Below are 25,907 nucleotides of genomic sequence, written 5' to 3' on the forward strand. Positions count from 1 at the left end.
TGCTCCCGACCTTCGTAGGCTGCCAAAGATTGCTCTTTGTCGAGTGACGAGTTCAGTATCCATCCTCGCCCTTCTTTATATTCTTAAGCCTCGGATGGAGTGAATGGGTCGAGGAGGACGGGGTCGGTGTCTTCTCAAGTTGAGTCAACCGCAGCGAGAAGCTGTGTTTTGCCAGACTCGGTGTGTGGTGGAGTGATTTCTTTGGCATCTGGCTCCAACATTTTTTTAAATTCCGGACACTGCATGAGGGAGACGTCAAAGTCACTGCAATGAATGCAAATTGATGTTAGATAAAACCACAGTTATGCTTGCTAAGAACTCTAATAATGGCATGGGCACAAGAAACACAAACAAAAAAAATTAACGACACACAACTTGCCTGTCAAAATCATATGCTGCACAAGTGCCGATAATGGCTCTAGCGACGCGCAACTGGAACGACAAAGGAGGCGTCCGGCAGATGTCACGAAAGACCCACGACGGGAAGCAGGCGTCGTTCGAGATGTTGGCTGCTGGTGACAAGACAGACGCGCATGCAAGAGGGGGCACTACGGTCGAAGCTGTTGGACAGTTAGGGTGTCTTCGGCGCCGCTGAGGTAGGATACTTAGTGAAGAACGTACTAGGGGTCTGCCGTCAGGAAAGAAAGAAGGAATTGGGGGCAAACTGTTTTCAATTAGGGTTTGGATGGTTGTTTTGGTCAAAATATCTGAATGGGAATTTTTAGAATGAGGGTAATTTGTAGGGTGATTTTTATTTTTTACTGCTGTTAGGCTAAATAAGCAATCCGTTATACACATTATCAAGATTTCTCATTGTTTCTCTAACGGAATTGTTAAGTTTTTTCATTTATTCTGCTTGGTTATAGTAGAGTGATTTTTTTATCAACTAAAGTTGAGCTTGGTTGAGTTTATTGATTTCACACTTCACAGAATCCATATTATAAAGTTGTCCAAATTATGCAAATACTGTTAATTAATATGATTGAACTAAGATACTTGCTTGGATTTGAGTAGTAAAGTCAACAGTATCACTGATCACTAACACTAAATATGTTTGAGTAAATCTCCAAAATGGCCTCCTAGATTGGGCTCGTGCACCAATGTTGTCCCTCAGTTTTCAATTGCTCTAAATACACCCTCCAGTTTGAGCTCCATGCAATATTATGGTCCTTCTACCTAATTCCAGTATGACTCAGCAGCCGGACCACTGAGCTGGCGGTGCCACCTCCACGTAGGATGCCTGAAATGGCTAGCTGATGTGGAATGCGATAAAAAAATTTTCCAAATTAGTCCCTGGCACCAATCATAAACCCTAACGCAGTTCTTCGTTCTTCCCCTATGAATTTCTTCGTCGTCCAGCTAAAGCTCTTCGGCTTGTACCCTCTTCTTGCTCTGATTCTTGTTCGATTTTGTCCTGTTATTCTTCTTCTTACTCCTCTCCCACCATGAGTGACAGTTATGCTTCTGGAAGGTCAAATCGCTCCTCTGCGACCGGAAACTGGAAAAAGAACAATGTGCGTAGCCGGCATTCAGCAGTTCCAGAGTGGTGCGGTTGTGGGTGCAGGCTTGTCCTTCGGTGGTCAGGGACGGAGGCTCATCCTAATAAGTCGTTCTTCGGGTGTTCCAATTATAATGTGAGTGCACTAACTAGCTGAGATCTCAAGCGTTGGTTATTTAAGATAGTTGTTTGATAATGTTGATGCATATTTGCAGACTAGTGAAAAGAATTGGTGTGGGTTATTTGTCTGGGCAGATTCTGTATAGGATGAGGTGCCGGTGAAGTCTGATGAAGAGGATGAGCATGGTGAGATGAAGATGAACATTGCATGGAAGGTGGGTAAACTGGAAGCAGATGTAAAAAATGTAAAAGTGATGGTCCAAGTGCTTGGTTTAGAGGTATTCGTGTTATTTGTGTTGGTGTTAATATTACTTTTGAAGGTTTGATTATGCTCAAAACTGCAGCACAAAACCATGCTGTTAGTGTAATCCGTTTTATAAACATTGTAATTGATATTAGACTGGTTTTGATATATTGATATTAGATTGGGTTGTTTCTATAGTTTTGTTTTTGTAAACGTAATTGAACATGCAATGATGTTATGGATAAGTAAGAATAACGAAAGCTAACATAAGGCATCATTCATAAATGAATGACAATAACACTAGTTCATATAAGCTTCTGCAAAAATGCAGTGATCACAAGAACAATAAAAAAGATACTGAGCATTGTTTCAGCTGTTTTTCAGTAACTTAATTAGCATGTAAAAGTTTCAGAGGTGTCTATGAATTACCATGACCAAACAAAAAAAAAAGATAATTGTTTCACGAAACAGACAAACTTTCGGACTTTCAACCTAAAGCTATGGACATAATCACTTTTTTCTTGGCAGTTTGAATCCTGGGGTGGGCACAAACTTGAGGAAGTTGGCCAGCCTTGCTGCAGTTGCATCACTAGCTCCCTACATTGGATTTGATGATGCAGAGCCAATTGGAGGAGGTGACCTTCTTCTAAGTGGCAGTTTTCCAGGTCTTGTAGGTGTCTTCCTCTTAAGTTGATGTTCCTGCAGTGCAAATAGTAATAAGGCCTAGAAAATAAGGAAACGCCAAATAATAAAAACACATAACATGAAGCATTATTGTACACAATACCTTTTGGGAGTCTTCTGCTTCAGAGTATGAGGGCTGAGACAGATCAATCTCAGCCTGCTGGATATCAACCTCCACAAGAGTGGCAGGATCAGGTGCAGATGTAGTAGTAGTAGCAGACGCTGTTGCAGTTCCAGATCCTGTTGCAGTAGCAGAGGCACTTGCAGCTTGAGTTGCATTAGAAGTAGTTGTTGTAGCAGACGCAGAGGTAGTTGCAGTGACAGTCTGAGCAGCAGCCTCCGCAGCTTTGGCCGCACCAGCAGCAGCTTCTGCAGCCCTCTTCTTCGTGCACCCCCTTTTTGTATGACATTTCTGCAAGAAATACTTGCAAGTGAATGGTCGTAGCTGCCTCTTCAGAGTGGTGGTTGGCTTTGATTTCTTGTTAGACTGACCTCCTTCGTCCGCATCTTTCCTCCTCTTGGTTTGGAGTTGTCCCAGTTTCCTCTTAACCAATGGTGTCAATGGTCTATTGTTCTCAGATCTTTCTCATAATTGCTGTCCAGGTAGAGGGTTTATGTGGTGGCAGTAAGTGGTTTTGTATGACTCCATTGTTAGGAGCTTGTGGCAGAAATCCTTTGGATGCTTGTTCACTCTAGCAATGGCAGCACAGGCGTGAACACATGGGATTCCTGCAACAGTATAAACAATAATAAGGAATTGGTGAATAATTAATTCAAGTCACTAGGCAGACTAACTACATACTTAAGTAACACTTAAATATATTACCAGTTAGCATCCAAAACTGGCAAGTACATAGCTTTTTCCCAAATCCACTACATGGTTTGTAGGGTGTCCATGCACTTCGAACTTCTCGTATCCGGTGTCTCCAGCCCAGATTGGTTGCCAGTGCTTAGATTCCTTCCTCACCTTCTCTAGTCTACTCTTGATCACCGGGGAAAGTATCCCGACATAATTATCTAGCTTCACCTTATTTTTGGCCATTGTCCTCATTATGAACATCCTAACCTCTTCAAGCAGTGTGATTATCGGCTTCTTCCTAACTTTCTTAATCTTTGCGTTGAATACTTCGCATGCATTGTTACATATTGAATCTAACTTTGGACTGTGACTGAACTGAGATCTTGTCCAAGAATGTGTTGGCCATTTTTCGAGGCATGCCCATGCATCCGGATTGAGCCGCTTCATCTTTTCCCTGTGTTTCTTGAATTCCTCAAAAGTAGTGGCCCGTGCACAGTCCCAGAACAAGCCTCTTAGCTCCAGATCGATTTTTCCATTGCTTATTAAAATTTTTCCACAAATGCCATACACAGAAACGGTGATGCACACTGGGCATCACCTCCTGTATAGCATTAATCAAGCCCTGCAATACAGAGTCAATGGAAATAACAATTAACACAGATACAGCAGCGACGACAATTTAGAATACACATATTATCGTGACCCCTTGACAGAGGCTTTAACCCCTTGGCCTTCTTTTTAAGTTTTTGTTCAACCGGCACCTTAACAGAGGCTTTAACCCCTTGCTCCCTAGGTCGACTAACATTATCAGTAGGATTCTTTTCATCATCTGGGCTAGCACTGTCGTGTGGGGCTGCTTCGGCATTTTCCTTTGCTTGCGTCCCAAGGTCCCTTACTTGATCATCAACGTATACCATAACCTCCTTCTCTTGTATCAGTTCAGGTGACGAAACCTCATGTTCAATGTAGATATCAACAAGACCCTCATTCTGTGAACCCATCTCACACATCTCTCTAGGTCTGCATCACTGTTTAACTTCCTCAATCCCTCCCCTATGCTCTTTCCAGGTACAAGCCACCAAACTTTCTTTATTCTGTCATAACCTAGCTCCTTATAATAGTTTCTCAGGTAAAATACATCCATCATATCCACCTCAACATCATCCAGGCAGTTTCTGTTGTCAGGATAGTAACCAATCTTTTCATCTACACCCTTTTCGAAAGTTTCTCCATGATGAAACATAATGTCTAGTACTTCATCCATTTGCAAGATACATAAAGTAAACAAACAAATTAAACACATGCAACACTAACTTCTGATCATAACTAAACAACTGTATTATTAGAGGAAAGAGCCATTGTTTGATACATAAAAAAACAGAACAACCCAAACCCTATGCTAACATCGTAACCACAAAAAACCTAAAAACATAGAAATCTCAACAAAACACTAAACGAAGATGAAATCACCTTCAATCAACAACTCACGTGAAGAGCCATCAATGAAAACCCAAAAAAAAAAAATTTAAACTTCAACTCCACACTGTATTTCTAACATTGTCAATGCTGACGATGATGATACCCTCTGGTTCACCAACTTCCTACGATTGGCGTCCTTCCTTCTCCTGCCAATGAACTCAGAAAAGCACTAACGAGGACGTGCCCTACTGTGACCGCATTCTCTGGACGAAAGGGAGAAGAAACGTTTGAAGAGAAGTAGAAGAAAGACTAACGAATGATGAACCCTTCCCCAAGCAACCTTTCAATTCTCCTCCATCACAAAACGACATTGTTCTGATTCATCCACCCCCTCCAAGCAAAACGATGTCGTTCGGGCATCCTACGTGGAGGTGGCACTGCCAACTCAGCGGTCGGCTACTAAGTCATGCCGGAATTGGATAGAAGGGCCAGGATTTCACACGGAGCTCAAACTGAAAGGTGCATTTAGAGCAATTGAAAATTGAAGGGCAATATTGATGCACGAGCCCAATCTAAGAGATCATTTTGAGAATTTACTCAAATAGATTTGCATCAAAATTGAGCATTGAGATTAATTTAAATTGACTTAAAAAAAAACCTTAAATTTTTTATTTTTTAAATTATTTTTTAAATAAAAAAATTAAATATAAAAAATGCATTTAATTTTATTCGAATAAAACGAAGAAAATATTTTTTTAATTAAAATTACATAAAAAGACAAGATCAAAATACAAAACTCATGACTAACAACTACGGTACTCTTTTTATATATTTCAACTCTTAATACATGCCTCTAAAATATAAAGCACCATACAATCTCCCTTAGTAGTCTAATCCCTCTATGTATCCACTGCATTAGTTTGCTTATCTTGATTATATAATTAACTTCTTAATAATTTTTTAATTCTTTCATTATTTTTATCTCTTTTTAGTTCTTTTCATATAATTCTATCATTATTATAAACATTATCTTCACTAGTATTTTTATCACCATTATCTTTTCTTTTAATTTTTTTTCTCTAAAATATTTTTAAATTGCTCAAGAATATTGACATCGTTTAAGTCTATTCTTTTTATATAGTTGTACAAAACAAAATAAATTTATATAATTTAAAATCGAATTTTGAGCTTGAAGTTAGCTATATCTATTTATTTTTATTATATAAAAATTAATTTCAAAGTCTTTGTACATTATGTTTAAGTCATGTTTGTTTTCCTAATAATACCACATCAACATATTTGCTTATTTGACAAAATTTAGAAATCAACCAATCAAATTTTAAAAAATTAAAAATTAAAAAAAAAAGATTGTTTTTCAATGAAATTAAAAGAACTCTTTGTTTATCTCAACTTTTCTTAGTGTGAAAACATTAATGGCATAACCTTCTCTCTATTGGCAACTTTTTTGAGCCACCCATACCTCAGCCAAGGAACTCATGAGTCATTACTATTCTCCGAATCAATACACTATTTTTTGTGAAAGCTTTTCTAACTCTCATCCGGTCACGCCTGCCTTTTCAAAATTGTATTTACCCCATATTCAAATAAAAATTATGCTAAACTTTTGTGTCAAAATTTTATTTCTATTAAAATTAATCTCAAATAATAATAAAAATTTTATATTAAATTTTATCTAAAAATACAATAATATATATATATATATATATATATATATATATATATATATATATATATAAACAAGTTAACAAAAATAGAATATAGTGATAGTATTTAATTAAAAATCTATTTACTTAAATTTATATTTTTCAATTTTCTTTACTCAACTTTAATATTTATTAGTAAATTGAAAAATTTTGTATTACATCTATATTTTGATGACAAATTCTCAAACATAAATTGAATTCAAAATAGTTTAAAATTTATTTTATATTAAACACACAAAAAGATAATCTTTATTATAAATTCATAAAAAGCATGTTATAAAAAATTGAACTAATAGTCACATTAATGTCTATTAATATATTAATATTGATAATAAATAAATAAATATTTATTTAATATTAAACATTTTCATGTAATTTAATTCGACACTGGAACTATATAACATGATTCCAATAAGTCAATAACATTTCAAACGGTAAACCATAAGTAACAACTATTCAATTATAGCTTACCAAAATAAAAAATAATTCTATTACATTGATAAATTCACATATAAATTGAAATGGTTGACAAAATATATATATAAGTGATCGGAATATATACAACGTACAATGAAAAACTACCAATTATAATAATAAAAGGAAAAATTTAGGGACAAACAACTTTTTTAAATTTTACCTAGCATGTAACCAGCAAAGAAATGTGAGCCATTAGATGAAATCTCACACTAATCTCACACCATTAAAATCATCATTGATGACTATTTGATGACTACAAATCACAAAAGTTACTACCCCTTAACACTCTTCATAATAAAAACTTAATAATAGTGTCTGAGCAAATAATTTTTATTTCAAAAAAAAAAAATAAACAATCCATCACATCGAATATAAAAATTAATATAAAATAAAAGAAAAATGCATATCTCCTTTGTAACATACAAAAATCGAAATCTCAATATTCACAATATTTTACCGTTAGAAAATAAATTAATACTAATAAAAATATGAGAATAAAACGACACAATCAAATTATAATTATTGTAATTAATTAATTTATCACATTATTATTGAATAAAAATATAAATAACCAATTAAATATAATAAATATTTACATTAAAAGATAATAATAATAATAATAATAATAATAATAATAATAATAGTAAAAAATTTAAAGTTATAAATATTTAAGTTTTATATTAATTAACCTACTTATATATTATATATAAGATTCTTGTTACTATTAATTTATTATTTCATTTTAAAAATTTACATATAAATTATTGAAGATTCTTTCAAAAAACTCAATTTTGACACAACAAAATATTCTTATTAGATATATTTAAATATACAATGAATATACAATTAATTTCTATTTTTATATTATATTATTTTTATTTTTATTCTCAATTAATTTTCTCTAATGCTATTTTTTTTATTATTTCAAAACTATATAGCATTTCAAAGTAAAACGATTGAATTTGAAAAAATAATAACAATAATTTGATGACATAGGACCAAAAATCTAAAAATGTGTGATTAATTTGTTTGGCAAGCCATAAGCATTCAACTTAATCATTCATGGTAAGAAATAGTTGTAAATTATTATCCAAAATAAAAATAAAAAAGATAGATCTTTAGTAGGCAATAGGGGTGTGCATGGCCCGGCCCGGCCCGAAGACCCGACCCGGCCCCGAACACTTTAGGAGCTAATTTGATGTGATTTCATCGGGTCTAGGACCGGGTATGGGTCTCAAAAGTAGACCCGGTCATTATTTCGGGTCGGGTCCGGGCCATAGCTCGGGTCACCCGAAATCGGCCCGGTGGCCCGGTCATCATACACAATTAATATTTTGTGTTATTAGTGATGGATGATGACTATTATTATGTGAAATTTAAGTATTGTAAACCTTAATATTTTGTGTTATTAGTCATTATATATAAGACTATAAGTTAGTGTTTTATGTTTAAAATGCATAAGACTTTTGACTAATGCATAATCTTGTGTTATTTGTATTGATTTAAATATTTGGTGTTATTAGACTATATTAGTATTGATTATGGTTATACTTTAATTTTAGAGAAGAGTTAGTTCTTATTATATTTTTCTAAGTGAATTTTATCATGTCAAATAATGGTTGGAGTCTTGGAAATTTGGATATTTTTACATGCTAACTTACAAGAAGGTATCAAGGTTATGTTAACGGCCCGGTTTTTACCCGGTATAATCGTGGCCCGAAAGTGTATAGGTTTCATCGGGTCTAGGGTCGGATTCGGGTCTAACAAACAGGCCCGGTATATATTTCGGGCCGGGTCTGGGTCGCATCAAACCCGATTTCACCCGACCCATGCACACCCCTAGTAGGCAAAGTTATAGTGACTAAAAGTGGCTAAATTTTGATTGACCAATAAATACATAATATATGGAGAATTGGGTAAAAGTTATTAGTAAGAGTAATAAGTCTTATTGTTAGTGAGTAGTAGGGCAAAAGAATAAATAAATTAACCAAAATGATGTGTATATCATGTGGACTTTTTTTTTTAAGAAAAAAATTTATTAGTATTTTTTGAGTGGATAATTCCAAAATTTTAATGGTTGGACTTTAGGGTGAAAATCTATTATAATGTTGAATCAATAAAAGATTATGAACTATTAATGATGAAAGTAATCTAAAAAATATAAGAAATAAATCATGTAATATTTATGTGAGTTCTTATTATTAATATATTTGTGGCATGAATTATATCATAATATAAATATATGAAGTGTTAAAATTTTATAAAAAAATATTTTTATTTTGAATAAAAATAACTATTAAACAGTATTGTTGATATTATTTGGTATTATTTATATTATTATTATTATTAAAAGAGAAATAATAATTTTACTATGCCTTAATATTTTTAGAATTACACGTATAAATCTGGTTAGACTTTTATAAATTTTTTTATTATTATTATTTGTTATTTTAAAATTTAAAATGTAAAAAATTTATACTAAAATGCCACATTAGAAGGTTATATATAGGTTATTTTTTTCAAAAATAAAATTCATGGTTTAAATTTATATGTTTGTAGATATACCATTTTATTTGAGTTACAATCAAATACAAAATGTGAATTTTAGTTTTTATTAATTTTTATTCTGTTTTTATTTTTTATTGTAACACTTAGGAGACAGTAGTGGCTCTGGCCATAAAAAAATTTTAAAGAACCATGTCTACATATGGGATATATGCCTAAAGAAATAAAAAATATTATGTAATTTAGTAGTTTTATATGTATTAATTTTTATTATGTAATGCGTTTATATCTTAATTATTTAGCTCTCTAATATTTTTTAGGACAAAATACAGATATAAACCAATTGGAGACCAATATTACATATATTTACCAAAACGAAAAACGTTACAAAGATCTACCAAGTGTTTTTATGTAATTCGAATGATACCCATTCGAATTATAAAATCCAATACTAATTCGAAGCAGTGTAATTCGAATTATGTATGGACAAAATGTTTTAGTAATTCGAATGAGGGTGAATCGAACTACATGCACTGTGAATATAACTCTAATTTGAAGTGGACTAATTCGAATTACCACCAAGTAGCAGCCCAAGGTAATTCGAATTGATCTCATTCGAATTACCAATAAATGCCCTATAAATATAGTTTGAGTTCTGCTTTTTTTTTAATTTTTAAATTATTAATTTTTTAATAAATTTATTTAAATTATATCACAAAAAATATTTTATTCCATACAAAATAATTAAAAAAATGTCTTAAAAAATGTTAGAAATACTATAAAAATTTGTAATATTCTAGTGACTTAGATAAATACATGCATGTACTCAAATTTTTAAATAAAATACTATACATAGTCAATTATAAGATTTTTTTTTTTATATTTGGATAAAACAAATTCAATAACTATATATTATTCCTAAATTGCTTTTATGTAATGAAAAAAATCTAAAAAAAACTAAAAAATTTGTTTATAATTCAACCCCTCCATATTAAAAATCCTAGATCCATTCCTAGTAATCTAAATATAAAAATATTTTATACACTATTATGATTAAAATATCTTTTATCGTAATTTTACATGAATATCTTTAGAAAATACAAGTGATTCTTTTTATTTTATATTTGTACGTTTTGTGCTTGTCAATGCCCATTTCTTCTTTAGTTTTAAAACTTATATCATGGAATTAACAAATAATATGTATAATTATAGATATATAAATTAAAAAGCAAAATTTTTTTAGTTAAATAAAATTAACAAATTAATATTTAAAAAAAAACTTAAACGTTGATAAAACTAACAATTTTACTTCACAAATTGTGGTGGTTTTGCAGATTTTATATTTGTTTCTTTAAAATTTTATACAAGAACACGTTTTATATAAATATTGAGAGGAAAAAAAAGTTTAATAGTAAATTCAGTTTTAAGACAATCTGGTATGATTGATTTTCAATTGGTTTATTTAAGTAAATTATAGAAGGTATGATATTATGAATTCAAGATTTATGGATGCCAGTTTTAGTGGATTCACAAAGTAAAAAAGTAAATCTTATTAATAAAATCATTATAAAGATTTTTAATAACAACAATGTTATATGACTAACAATGCAAGTATTATCATTTTTTGTCAGCACTTAGTCAGTAATAATTACCCATATTTATAGAGATTTTGTACACAATAAACATACAGTTTACACTTATATTTATTAAAGTTTTGCACACATGAATCATTATCATTTGCACTCAAAATTTTCAGAGTTTGAACACATATATTAATAAAATTTATCTATTAAACATAATTTAGTGTTTATATTCACCAAAAGATGAACAAAACTACTAAAAATTACTAATTTTCAAAATTTTAATAATAATAATAATAACTATGATAATATCAACAATACTGTTCTTGCTGAGTTTGGCCGGTGTATAGCTCGTCCGTCGATGAATGTCTTTAAATTTCTGGTCGGGATGAGTTATACGTCAGTAAGGAGAGAATAAGGGAGTGGGTACCTGCAAAAAACACTCTGACGCTCAAGTCAGTAAGTGTTTAAGAGGTATAAGAATAATTCTATGAATATAGAATGTAAGACATGAAATAGAAGTCATCATGTGTTGTATATTATAATAATTTTATGAATATAGAATATATATAGAATATATCTAGAATGTATAATATATATAAAAATTGGTGCCTTTTATAGGCATAGAATTGATGAATAGAGTTGATCGTATCATTGTTGATCATTAAGTCAGAATAATGGTCATTAAGTCGATAATGAAGGTGTCGGTTACAGAATGAATGATAATTAAGGCCAAGTTATAATTTATAATGCACAATAAGGATCGAGTTATAAGATGACGGATCAAATACTATTTAATAGTTATTTTTATTTAAAATAAATTTTTTTTTTATAAAATTTTAACACTTTATAAATTTATATTCTCATATAATTTATGCCACATGCCCACAAATATATTAATAATAAGAACTCACATAAATATTACATGATTTAGTTCTTATTTTCTTTAAATTACTTTCATCACATTATAATAGATTTTCATACTAAAGCCCAACAATTAAAGTTTTGGAATTATCCACTTAAAAAATACTAACAGATTTTTTTTTTCTTAAAAAAAGGCCCACATAATATACACATCATTTTGATTAGTTTATTTACTCTTTTGCTCTGCTACTCACTAACAATAAGTCCTATCTGCCTATCACTCTAACTAACAATTTTCACCCAACTCTCCACATGTTATGTGTTCATTGGTCAGTCAAAGCTTAGCTATTTTTAGTTACTATAATCTTGGCCACCAAAAACCTACTCAATAAAAAATTCATCATTCTCTCAAAGTTATTAAATTCATTCTCTCTCTTCTCTAACCTATGTGAATTAGCTCCAAGAGAAGGCAAGAAAAGAAAACTTGGATTAGAGTTTTAAATCAAGAAGAAAAAGGTGATTTTTGATTGCCAAAATCAAGAAACAAAAAAGAAAGAAAAAGAAAAGTCAGAGATTAGGGCACAAAAACAAAGATCAAATCCAAAGGTAAGTCTCTCACCTTGATTTACAAACTCAAAATTTCGCTTAATAACTCTGTTTAGGCTTGAATGATAATAATGAAAATTTTTTCTAAAAAGTGCATTATATGATCTGAATTATATCTTAAATTCAGAAAGATAATATTTTTTATTCTTATAATGTCCTAAGAAAAATATTACTCAAGTTAAATCAATCATGCAACTTAGATTTTTGTTCAACACATTATAATTATTTCGGTATTTCTTGTTTAGCTGTGGCCAAGTGAGATATAAGTAGAAGAGTGTTTCCCCTTTAAAATGATCAAAACAGAAGTAATGAAGAAGGAACTTTTACTGTTAGCTTTGAATTTCTAGCAGCATATGGGGATGATGTGGAAGTGATTTGGCTATTATTTTCTTTGCAACATTGATGCATGTGAAAGAGACCACTTTCTATTTCTGGCCTAAACAGTATCAACTTCCATCACATGACATTGTCTTCATAGCCCTCTCAGCCTCATCAACCTCACTTTATAATATATACTTTGACTCTATTAATATAATAATGTAGGAGCTTCTCTGAAAGAAATAAAATATTCAAGTTTCAAGTACTTTCCATATTAGAACCTAGATAAGAAGTGCTATATGCTTGTTGCTGTTACTGTCATTAACTTGAGATATTCTCAATGGTCCATGCATGCAACAAATGAAAGAAAGAGAAGAGAATGACCTATGTGGAAATGATTTGGCAGTTCCCTTGATACACATGTCATAAAGTTGATATGAAAATATGATTTGATTTTATTTGATGTGATGTGATTTCATGCCCCACAAAGACAAAAGCACATGCCACCCCTCTTAAAATGCAATGTTTTAGGTCCAAAAGAAATAGAAAAACAAATTCAGTTTCTTCAAGGATTAGTCAATCATTCCAAAACAAACAATGCAAAAAGGAATATCTAAATGCAGGGAATGCCGTCCATTCCCTATTCACTGGAAAGCAAAGAGATTGTGTTGTTTCCCACTTCAGCCAAATGGTTATGCTTATGGTATCTGCATTACTCTCTTAAAAAGTCATCTACATATTTGAAGTGAACTTTTACATATTTGAAGTCATCAACATGGCTTCTATGTTTGGTAAGAGAGTTAAAAGAGATGCATCATAAAGTTAAGATGCCAACTCAGAACGCTCTCACATACATAAGCAACATAAAAAAAGATGGTAGCAATGCTCTTTTACATTTTTTTAAGGTTTATTTTCCATTACAAGTTGCAAATTATATATATATTATGTCATCAGAGACAAATGCTTTATTTCCTTTGTTTCTACCAACAAATATGGAACCTTGCACCTTAAGATATCAACTCTTCTATCTATCTAAAGTCTTAACCGCTAAAAAGAAAAGAAAAACTACCCTCTTCATAATTTGTTTGTCTAAAAAATGTTGACGTGGATATTGAATCTTTGTATAGCAACTTTTTTCAAAAAGAAAAGCAAGCAGACAATACATGTTGTCAATACTAACAATATCATGGTTGATGATCCTAGTCTGAGTCATACAACACAAGGATCAATATTGAATTCAAAGATTTCAATCCTTTAAATACCTCTTTGGATTACAAGGGACTCATCAAACCAGCCCAAGTGAACATATCTTCATTCCTCCATCATCTAGTATCTTAATCACCAACTGCTAAAATGTCAAAGAAGATGCAGACCTCATCATCACTTCTTCAAGACTTGTTCATTGGAAATCCAATCATCTCAGCAGCATGTGATCAGCTTCAGAAATCAGTTAACAGATACTATTTGCTAGACTCTTCCTCTACTCAATCCCAATATTCAACAAAAGCATCAAAGCAAAGTAAGACTACTTTAATTTCTTTTCCTTATTATACACAAACATCAATGTTTATTGAACTTTTCATGGATTTACTTACTAATAATATCTTGTGAATTTCATTGTTTCAGGCAGAGTATATTCAATTCTAAACAAACTTAGAAGGAAGGGTGATGATAGTCTTTCACGAGGAGTCCAAGAACATGGTGAGTACCCTTTTGTTGTTATCAAAATGATTTGTTTGGTGTTCATGTGAATTGTGAAGTAGTCTAAATACAAATTCAACTGATATATATGAGTATGAATTTGCAGTGAGAATGGCACCAAAGATATCTGAAAGTCTTAAGGGGAAGTTGAGCTTAGGGGCTAGAATTCTTCAACTTGGTGGAATAGACAAAGTGTTTAAGCAATTCTTCAATGTCAGAGAAGGTGAGACGCTTCTAAAAGCTTCGCCATGCTATCTTTCAACGACATCAGGGCCTCTAGCAGGTCTGCTGTTCATCTCAAGTGACAGGGTAGCATTCTGCAGTGAGAGATCAATCAGAGTGTTTACAGGGAAAGGCCAAATGATGAGGATTCATTACAAAGTTTCCATTCCACTCAAAAAGATCAAGTGTGTAAACCAAAGAGAAAATGTTGAGAAGCCAAAACACAAGTATATAGAGATAGTTACAATGGATAACTTTGATTTTTGGTTGATGGGAGTCATAAAGTATCAAAAAACTTTGACATGTCTTGAACATGCCATTTCTCAAGCTTAAGAACAATGTATGTATAGCTGAAGAAGCTACCTTTGAGTTAATTAGGATGAAGAAACATGTACATTCTGAAATGATGATTTGTTGATTTGCAAATCAAATATTTTGTTTGGATTAATTTGATAATGTATGAAGGAAATTGAAATTATTTATATATCTATTTATTTGGATGGAATTTTTTATTGTTGGAACTCAATATCAATATTTTATAAATATTTTTCTTAATCTTTCTTAATAATTAATTAGCTGATCATTGTATATAGGGAGGGAGAAAAAGATTTAAATAATAAAAATAAATCAAATTTATTTTAATTTTTATATTTTCAAATTACGTTCAATTGTTTTTAAATCTAATTGTAATGTTTCTATTTTTGGTTTAATTACTATCTTTGTCTCTATAGTTTTAACAAATTTGTTATTAGATCCATATATATTTTTTTTAATTGGATTTTTACACTACTTTTTATTTTGTAATTGTTCCGAAGATTAGAAACTGGGTCACTCTTGGGCCTAGACGTGAGGTCCATATTCCCTTTGAGGTAGCGTCCAACTTGTATTGGTGCCGAGGTCTCGCCGATTCCGATATTTAAGTTAGCAAGGATTTTAGGCAATTTTTTTAGTAGATTAGGACTTGAATATACTTGAGAGTTTCAGTGTATTTATAATAGAGTTGACAACCACTTTTTAGTGTAGTTCCATCTTTAGTAGTGGATAGTCGTTTTCCTTTTTCTATAAAAGTTATTGAGATCTCCTTCTAGATAAGTGAGAGATATCTTAATATCTTATGAGTTAGTTACTTATTTTAGATAAGTAAATATCTTATGAGTTAGTTACTTATTTTAGATAAGTAAAGCTGGGTTGTTTAGCGCCGCGTCGAGAGGTCTGATAGTTGTAGAAGAGGCCGCCTTTATTGGGTGGACTTTTATTCTTTTGGACCTGAGTTTACTTTTTTGGGTCTGAGTATGAATAGTAATTATGTTATTTTTTATGTCAAAAATGTTAAAATTAACGAAATATTTATCCCAAAAAGACGTGGTCAAGATCTAATTAAGTTTTTAATTGTGGATACCTTGAATTTGCGGAGAAATATTCAATTAGCTCTAATATCTTTTATATTAAGAATAACCTAATTACAAAATTAAAAAAAATATAAAAATTCAATTAAAAAAATTATAAAAATTTAATTATAAATTTTTAATGAAAACTACAATGACCAACGAATTAATTAATCTTTTTTATTTTAAAAAAAATAAAAGAAAAAATTTTAAATTAAAGAAGCATTAAACTTAATCCATCTCACACATTATTTTTTTTTTCTTCTAAAAATGATAATCACAAAAATACCCTAATTATATGCCTGCATATTCTAAGGAATCCATTCAGCAATATCCATACAAGAGTATTTCTATTTATTTAAACAATAAAAAAGAAAGGAAAAAACAAGTAAATGGTTGGTTTGCACATGATGAACAACTAAAATATTTTGTCATATCCAAATATAAATCAATTCGGATGTGTACTCTTTGAATTCGGATAAAAGCGAAGGTATCAACTATGAATTCGGATGTGTACTCAGTTAGCAGTGAGTCAAAGGATGTGTACTCTTTGAATTCGGATAAAAGCGAAGGTATCAACTATGAACAAGAGATTCAGAGTGATCACAATGCTGAGGAGGATGGCAGAGAAGAGAATGATGTTAAGATCGATGTGAAAGCACTTGCAACAACCTTGCAGTCCGCTTAGACCATTGAGGACGTGGAGGATATTCTTAAGGAGAAGGGGGAGTTGCCCCTTCAGGTGTATTTAACCATAATAAAAGGTTTTCGTCAAGACAAGAGAATGGATTCTGTTTTGATTCTTTTTGATTGGATGAAGAAGAGGAAGATAGAAACTAATGGTTCTTTTGGCCCCAATCTTTACATATATAATGCCATGTTAGGTCTTGTTAAACAGTCTGAACAATTTGATGAAATGGAGAACATTTTGAATGAAATGGCACGAGATGGAATCGCTTATAAGGTTGTGACATGTAACACCTTGATGGCTATTTACATTGAGAAAGAGGAAGCTGGCAAAGCTCTCGATATGCTTGAGGAAATCTATAGGAATGGCCTTATCCCATCTCCAGTGTCCTATTCTCAAGCCTTACTGGCATATCGGAGAAGATGGGTATGGAGCTCTAAACTTTTTTGTTGACTTCAGAGAAAAATATCGACAAGGTGGAATAGGGAGAGATGATGATGGTGAAGATTGGGAGAGTGAGTTAATAAAGCTTGAGAAGTTTACAATCCGTGTTTGCTATCAAATAATGCGTTGTTGGCTTGTCAGTCATGATAACTCGAGCAACCATGTATTGAAGCTTCTCATTGATATGGATAATGCTGGAATTCCACTGGGGCGTGCTGACCTTGAGCGACTTGCATGGGCTTGTACTCGTGAAGACCACTGTATTGTTATCAAAGAGGTGTACACCAGGATAAGGAAAGGTATGATAAGATCATCTTGTCTAGGTGCAATCATGTAATTTGGTTGATGGGGAAGGCAAAAAAGTGGTGGGCTGATTTGGAGATATATGAAGACTTATTGGACAAAGGGCCAAAGCCAAATAACTTGTCATATGAATTGATAACTTCTCACTTTAATGTCCTTCTCAGTGCAGCCAAGAAGAAAGGAATTTGGAGATGGGGTGTGAGGCTGATTAACAAGATGGAAGATAAAGGCCTAAAACAGGGAAGTAGAGAATGGAATTCAGTTCTTGTGGCCTGTTCGAAGGCGGCAGTCCAAATAATTAAGAGAATGGTGGCAAATGGTGAAAAACTGACTGTGATTTCATATGGGGCTCTGCTGAGTGCTCTTAAGAAAGGAAAACTCTAAGGAGGCCCTCCGTGTGTGGGACCATATGATCAAAGTTGGGATTGAACCAAATGCATATGCTTACACATTACACAATCATGGCATCAATTTATACTGCACAAAGGAAATTTTAGTAGAGTAGATGCGATCATTAGAGAGATGGTAACATTGGGAATTAAGATAACAGTAGTTACATATGCAATTATTAGTGGTTGCGCTCGAAATAGTATGAGTAGTGTAGCATATGAATGGTTTCACCGGATGAAAGTTCAGAACATTTCTCCCAACGAGATCACTTATGAAATGTTGATTAAGGCACTTTCGAAATGATGGAAAGCCTAGGCTGGCATATGAATTGTATATGAGAGCTCAAAGTAAAGCATTATCCTTTCTTCAAAAGCTTATGACTTGGTTGTACAATCCTCTGAAGCTTATAGTGCTATCATCAATCTAAATTCTTTAGGACCATGTCCTCTAGATTAAAAAAAATGTGCAAATAAAAAAAACAATGAAAGAATTCTACAACTTGGCTGATGTTTTCAGGAGAAATTAACCATTTGATAACCACAAGAATTGAATTAGCTAGTATAGTGAGAATAGGATAGTCAAATATTTTGCAACCTTTGTATATTCGGCTTTGTTGTTGCTTGAGCGTTTTCTATTCTTAAACAGTAAAAGTGAAAGAATTGTTGTAATTTTTTTCCCATATGTGAGCAAAATCCAGAAGGCAGCACATTCTCTGAAATTATGGCTTAGATCATAATCAAATGTTTAGTTGCAAAAAAAATGTTTTGTACTTTGTAGTTAACCTTTGTACTCCTTATGTACTCTTATTATAATTAATTAAAATGACACATGTGCGACACATGGTTATTGTTCATACCCTGGCCCAATAATAAAGGTACAGGACCCAAACAAATAGGCCCAACCCAAAGGGTTGGCCCTCACCCAGTACCAGCCTTCATCCCAAGAAGTCGGTACTAAACACGACCTGCTCCCAAGAAGTCGGATACGAGGGTTAGCTGGCAGATAACACTCATTCGAATGAGTAACTGCCCCTAGAAACTCTCTAACCACTTCATAGAGCCATATCTTAACCTCCCTAAGATATGGGAACGGTTATCCACCTAAAAAGGTGGCACTACTTCAGCGGTGGTTATTGGTTCACCACTATAAATACACTGACACCATTCAGGTATCTCCAAGTTCCAATACTCTCTAACCTGCTCACACTCTTGCTAACTTAGTCATCGGAGTGTCTTTGCAGGTACCACCCCCATTCTTTCACACGTACAAGTCGGACGGAGGAACACCGAGTAACAGATCCACTCGAAAGCCACCTCCTTCATACGTTTGGGCCAACCAACGCCATCCAGCCAGCCCATTAATCTCCGGTTACCCACCGTAACATTGGCGCCGTTGCCGGGGAACCCGAGAGATCAACCAGTGATGGCAGATAGATCCCCTGAAGAAGGTCATGTGGAGACAGATTCTGAACAAGAGAATCTGAACACTGGAAACAATGAAGCAGACCAGACCCTTCACCAGGAAGCCAATGATCAACACAGGGAAGGCACCTCCGGAATAAAAAACCCGAAGATAAATTCCTCGGAGGGGCGCGAATCAGAAAAAGAAGGACCATCCCACGCAACTGAGCTCATGGGATTAGTCCACAGTCGCCTCGAGCAGCTAGAACAGGAACGGGAACGACAAAAGGAAACCGAAAAGAACCTAAAAGAGGAGATGGAGCGACGAAAAGAGTTAGAAAGAAAACTCTTAAAGTTAGAATCCTCCCTCAAAGGTCAGAACTCCCACGACGGTAGAAAAGATTTGCCCTTAGGGGAGAACGATCCTTTTAGCGAGGACATAATGAGGGCCAAAGTTCCGAGAAACTTTAGAAGCCCCGATATGGACCTCTATGACGGAACCACTGATCCAAAGCATCATCTGAGCAACTTTAAAAGTCGGATGTATCTGGCTGACGCCTCTGACGCTACGCGATGCAAAGCTTTTCCGACAACCTTGTCAAAAGCAGCGATGAAGTGGTTCGACAGCCTCCCTCCGAGGTCAATTACCAGTTTTGAAGACCTCTCAAGAAAGTTCTTGATGAGGTTCTCCATCCAGAAAGACAAAGTAAAACATGCACCAAGTCTCCTGGGAATAAAACAGGAGGTCGGGGAGTCCTTACGGGCCTATATGGAAAGGTTCAACAAAGCATGTTTGGAGATTCAAGACCTGCCCACCGAAGCAGTCATCATGGGGCTAGTCAATGGTCTTAGAGAAGGTCCCTTCTCACAGTCCATATCAAAAAGACACCCCGCCTCTTTAAGTGATGTACAGGAAAGAGCTGAAAAGTACATCAATATGGAAGAAAATGCTAGGCTAAGAGACCCGAGTTTGCGACCCGGTCACCCTCCCTCAACGAAAGAGAGGGAGAGGGAAGCTAAGAAGAAGGAAGAACTCGGCCTCGATAGGCCAAGAAAATATCACTCTTATACTCCACTGAAAGTTCCTGTAGTGGATGTATACAGAGAAATTTGCAATACCGAAAGGCTGCCTCCTCCCAGGCCCATTAAAAATAAAAGAGGGGGGAGCCGCGGTGATTACTGTGAGTACCATAAGATATATGGGCACTCCACAAACGACTGTTACGACCTTAAAAATGTGATAGAAAAACTGGCCAGAGAAGGTCGGCTTGACAGATATCTCATAGAAAGGTCGGACAGTCATGGAAAAAGAAAGCGAGATGATATGGATAGAAGAGACCCACCACCACAAACTCCGGAGAGACATATCCATATGATCTCAGGAGGGTTTGCGGGAGGGGGACTCACAAAATCTTCTCGTAAAAGACATCTCAAGAGAGTTTACCAGGTCGGAGAGGGGTCCTTCGACCTTCCAACCATTTCATTCACAAAGGAAGATGGGCGAGGAATAATCCCTGGGCACGACGACCCAGTGGTAATCACCATGATCCTGGCAAATGCCCATCTACACAGAACACTAGTAGACCAAGGAAGCTCAGCGGACATCCTCTTTAAGCCCGCTTTCGACAAACTAGGTTTATATGAGAAAGAGTTAAGAGCCTACCCCGACACCTTGTACGGATTAGGCGACACGCCAATAAAGCCACTAGGATTTTTGCCCCTCCACACCACCTTTGGAAAGGGGGAGAAATCAAAGACCCTGAGTATAGACTTCATAGTCATCGACGTAGGGTCGGCCTATAATGCTTTAATCGGCAGAGCTACCCTTAATCGACTCGGAGCGGTGGTATTGACACCCCACCTCTGTATGAAATTCCCGACCTCAGCGGGGATAGCAACGGTGAGGGGAGATCAGAAGCTGGCAAGGAAATGCTATAATGAAAGCCTAAACCTGAGGGGAAAAGGCAAAGAAGTTCACACAATAGAGCTCGGTGGAGCAAGGATTAAAGAAGAGCTGCGACCACGACCCGGAGGAAAAACCGAGGAGATTCAGGTCGGAGAAGAGGAAGGAAAAAGCACTCACATAGGAACCAACCTGGGGGAAACCCTAAGACAAGAATTGATTAAGCTCCTAAGAGATAATTCCGATCTCTTCGCCTAGAAGGCCTCCGACATGCCTGGGATAGATCCAAAACTCATGTCCCACAAGCTCTCGGTCCACTCGGGATCTCGACCTGTACAACAACGAAGACGCAAGCTCGGCCCAGAGCGAGCTCTAATAGTAGAGGAGCAAGTACAAGCGCTCCTAGAAGCCGGTTTCATCAGAGAAGTCGAATATCCAACATGGCTAGCCAATGTGGTGCTAGTCAAAAAACAAAATGGTAAATGGAGAATGTGCGTCGACTATACCGACTTAAATAAGGCATGTCCCAAGGACCCTTATCCACTACCAAGCATTGACACCCTAGTAGACTCTAGCTCGGGGTATCAATACTTGTCGTTCATGGATGCCTACTCAGGGTATAACCAAATCCCGATGTATGAACCAGACCAGGAAAAAATATCATTCATCACGCCCAGAGCTAACTTTTGCTACGTGGTCATGCCATTTGGATTGAAAAATGCAGGGGCCACATATCAGAGGCTGATGAATAAGGTGTTTGCCCCTCACTTAGGGAGCTTAATGGAAGTGTACGTCGACGATATGCTGGTAAAGACCAAGAAAGAAGTCGACCTCTTGTCTGACCTTTCACAAGTCTTTGACACCATAAGGTTGCACGGGATGAGACTAAATCCTGCAAAGTGCGCCTTCGCGGTGGAGGCAGGAAAATTTCTAGGATTCATGCTAACACAAAGAGAGATCGAAGCCAATCCCGACAAGTGTAGAACTATCCTAGAAATGAAAAGCCCGACTTGTTTGAGAGAGGTCCAACAGCTGAATGGCCGACTAGCAGCTCTCTCCAGATTTTTGGCAGGATCAGCACTAAGATCCCTTCCACTGTTCTCCCTATTGAGAAAGGGACACCAATTCGAATGGGCTCCCGAATGCGAGGAGGCGTTCCAGGAGTTCAAAAAGTTTTTGAGCCAACCTCCTATTTTGACCCGACCTGTAGCCGGAAAAGACCTCGTCCTATACCTATCCGTGGCAGACAAGGCTATCTCAGCAGCCTTGATAAGAGAAGACGAGGACGGTCAACACCCAATCTATTTCATCAGTAAAGCTCTACAGGGCCCTGAGCTAAGGTATCACAAATTAGAGAAGTTTGCCTACTCCTTAGTGATAGCCTCTCGAAGGCTACGACCTTACTTTCAAGCTCACACAATAAGAGTCCGCACGAACCAACCCATGAAGCAAATCCTCCAAAAGATGGATGTTGCAGGAAGAATGGTTCAATGGGCAATAGAGCTCTCCGAGTTCGACTTGAAGTACGAAACTCGGACGGCGATTAAAGCCCAGTGCCTCGCCGACTTCATTGCAGAATATGCAGGGGATCAAGAGGATAAACCAACTACATGGGAACTCTATGTAGATGGATCCTCCAATAAAACAGGAAGCGGCGCAGGCATAATATTGGTAGATGAAAGGGGAACCCAGATAGAGGTTTCCCTCAAGTTTGAATTCCCAGCTTCAAATAATCAGGCAGAATATGAAGCCTTGATTGCAGGATTGAAGCTGGCAGAAGAAGTCGGTGCTACGAAGGTAATGGTATACAGTGACTCTCAAGTGGTGACCTCCCAAATAAGTGGAGAATATCAGGCAAAAGACCCAAATATGAAGAGATACTTGGAAAAAACTCTGGAGCACCTTGGGCGTTTTGCAGAAACCGAGGTCACGCACATAACTCGGGACCTAAATAGCAGAGCAGACGCCCTATCCAAGTTAGCAAGTACCAAGCCAGGAGGAAATAACAAAAGCCTGATCCAAGAAACTCTCCAGGAACCTTCAGTGGTAAAAATGGAAGACAAACAAGAAGTCTTTGAAGTGATCGGATTAAACCTCGGATGGATGAACCCCTTGGTCGAATACCTGAAATTCGACATCCTCCCCAAGGAGGAAAAGGAGGCCAAGAAAATCCGAAGGGAAGCACAACACTATACCTTGGTGAAAAATATTCTCTATAGAAGGGGGATATCAACACCATTGTTAAAGTGCATACCGACCTCAAGAGCCACCGAGGTATTAGAGGAGGTACATAGTGGAATCTGCGGGAACCATCTCGGAGCAAGGTCATTAGCCAGAAAGGTGATCCGAGCTGGATTCTACTGGCTAACCTTGTAGAAAGACGCCACAGACTTTGTGAAAAAAATGCCAACCGTGTCAAATGCATGCAAATTTCCACGTGGCCCCCCCAGAGGAGCTCATCAGTATCACCTCCCCATGGCCCTTTGCAAAATGGGGAATGGATTTGTTAGGTCCTTTTCCCCAGGTACCTGGACAAGTCAAATATCTAATAGTGGGAATAGATTATTTCACAAAGTGGATAGAAGCAGAACCACTGGCCACCATCACTGCACAAAGAAGTCGGAGGTTCCTCTACAAAAATATAATCACAAGGTATGGGATACCTTATTCCATTACCACAGATAACGGAACCCAGTTCACCGACTCCACCTTTAGAAGCCTAGTAGCCAGTATGAACATCAAACACCAGTTCACCTTAGTGGAACACCCACAAGCCAATGGGCAAGCCGAAGCAGCCAACAAAGTCATACTGGCAGGGCTGAAGAAAAGATTACAAGATACGAAAGGAGCTTGGGCTGAAGAGCTCCAACAAGTACTATGGGCTTACAGAACAACCCCCCAATTCGCCACTGGAGAAACACCCTTCCGACTAGTTTATGGCGTAGAAGCCATGATCCCAATAGAGGTCAATGAGCAAAGCCCAAGAGTGATTTTCCACGACGAGATCGGGAATATACAGGGGCACAAAGAGGAGCTCGACTTGCTCCCCGAAATTCGAGAAGAAGCCCAGATAAGAGAAGCAGCGTTGAAGCAAAGGATGACCGCGAAATACAACAAAAAAGTCATTCGAAGGAGTTTCACCCCAGATGACTTGGTCCTAATCAGAAACGATATTGGAGTTAACAAATCAGGGGAAGGAAAGCTCGCTGCTAATTGGAAAGGACCATACAAGATCAATGAGGTCTTAGGAAAAGGCTATTATAGGGTAACCGACTTCGACGGCAACGAGTTACCAAGATCATGGCATGCTTGTAATATGAAAAGGTACTACAGCTAAAAGCGAACCCTACTCCCTGATGTACTCTTTTTCCAATTTCATGATTTTTTCCCAAAATCAAAGGGTTTTTTCTGAAAAGGGTTTTTAACGAGGCATCATAGTAGGGGCTAAGGGAAAATAAATTATCAAAAGCCCTTAGTAGCAATAAGGTACCTCCTCAATTAATAAAGATCTCTTTCATTTTAAATATCTCTTTTAAATTCCCTTTTTATTCTCTTTCTACGAAACGCGCCGATTTAAGCTCGACAAAACGTGAAAATCCCATGAACCGACTTAGATGGTCGTCAGGATAAAACGACGAGGTACAAGTCGGCGTAAAGAGGCTATAGAAGTCGATCATGATAAACTCGGGAGCAGTCCGACTCATAAGTCGGAATGCGAAACCGAGTAAAATTAAAATGAATCGCAAAAGTAGCCTAAGTCACGAAAAACTCAATAAAACAAAATTGAGTACTAGGAATAACAAAAAGAGATAGGAAAAAACTAAGAAAAAGTCGTAAGGCTGCCTTGAGGATCAAAGAGATTCAGAAAAGCAGGCAAGCCCCAAAGAAAAGGTTTTTTCCAGAAAAGATCAAAGAGTCAAAAGAACCACGAACAGAAAAGCATGCGCGCATAAGGTAACTCAAAACCCTTATCCAAAAAAGGGCATTTATTTAAACGCTAAATTAAACCCTTATTAAAAAGGATATCGAAAATTTGTTTTGTTTACGGCCTAAAAGGCCAAAAAATTGTTGCAAACATCAACAAATAAATATAAAAAGAGTTTAAAAAGAGGGGCCCACAGGCCGAGCCCCAATAGCCAAAATCACTTCTTAAGAGGAGTAGAAGGATCACCACCACCAGGACCAGGAGTTGGAGAGAAAGTCGGAGGAGCGGCAGAAGAACTCGGAGCATCCTTAGAGCGAGGAGGGGACTCTATGATCCTCTGCCCCCGAGTCTTCAAATCAGACTCAGACTCCACCACGGGGACAGGAGGATCCACGATGGCACCATCAATAACAACCTTATCAGGGTCCAAAGGAGAAAGGTCCAAGTCAGGAGCAATGACTCCGACCTGCTCCTTAAAAACCCTCCAAGCCTCATCAGCACCATCCGCAATAGAATCCTCCAACTCGGTATAGGCCTTCCGAGCATTCAGCAAGTCATTCTTTACAGACACAAGATCAGCAAATAAACTATTGTAGCTGGCTTGCGCTGCTTTCCTCAAATCCACCTCCATGTTGCATTGGGCTTGCAACTTCTTCTCCTTCTCCCGGAGGCTGGCTCTCTCCTCCTTCAGCTTGGCAACTTCCCCCT

At 35.9% G+C, this 25,907-nt stretch overlaps 1 protein-coding gene and 1 pseudogene across 2 annotated transcripts; both read left to right on the forward strand.

The window, feature by feature from the left end:
- The first annotated feature begins 12,398 nt into the window (after window positions 1-12,398).
- LOC112779805 (GEM-like protein 4) lies at window positions 12,399-15,251 on the forward strand. Of its 2 annotated transcripts, XM_025824153.3 has the most exons (4): window positions 12,399-12,520; window positions 14,042-14,357; window positions 14,465-14,539; window positions 14,646-15,251. In XM_025824153.3, exons 2-4 carry the CDS (start codon window positions 14,192-14,194, stop codon window positions 15,092-15,094), a joined length of 690 nt encoding a protein of 229 aa, XP_025679938.1. In that variant the 5' UTR covers window positions 12,399-12,520; window positions 14,042-14,191; the 3' UTR covers window positions 15,095-15,251. The 2 variants fall into 2 exon arrangements, with proteins under 2 accessions (XP_025679938.1, XP_025679939.1); XM_025824154.3 differs by lacking the exon at window positions 12,399-12,520 and having other exon boundaries at window positions 13,990-14,357.
- Window positions 15,252-16,645: 1,394 nt separating this feature from the next.
- On the forward strand, window positions 16,646-18,427 carry LOC112779136 (protein LOW PHOTOSYNTHETIC EFFICIENCY 1, chloroplastic-like; annotated as a pseudogene).
- Window positions 18,428-25,907: the final 7,480 nt, after the last annotated feature.

Source organism: Arachis hypogaea, chromosome 19, assembly GCF_003086295.3.
Source record: "Arachis hypogaea cultivar Tifrunner chromosome 19, arahy.Tifrunner.gnm2.J5K5, whole genome shotgun sequence".
Taxonomy (NCBI): domain Eukaryota; kingdom Viridiplantae; phylum Streptophyta; class Magnoliopsida; order Fabales; family Fabaceae; genus Arachis; species Arachis hypogaea.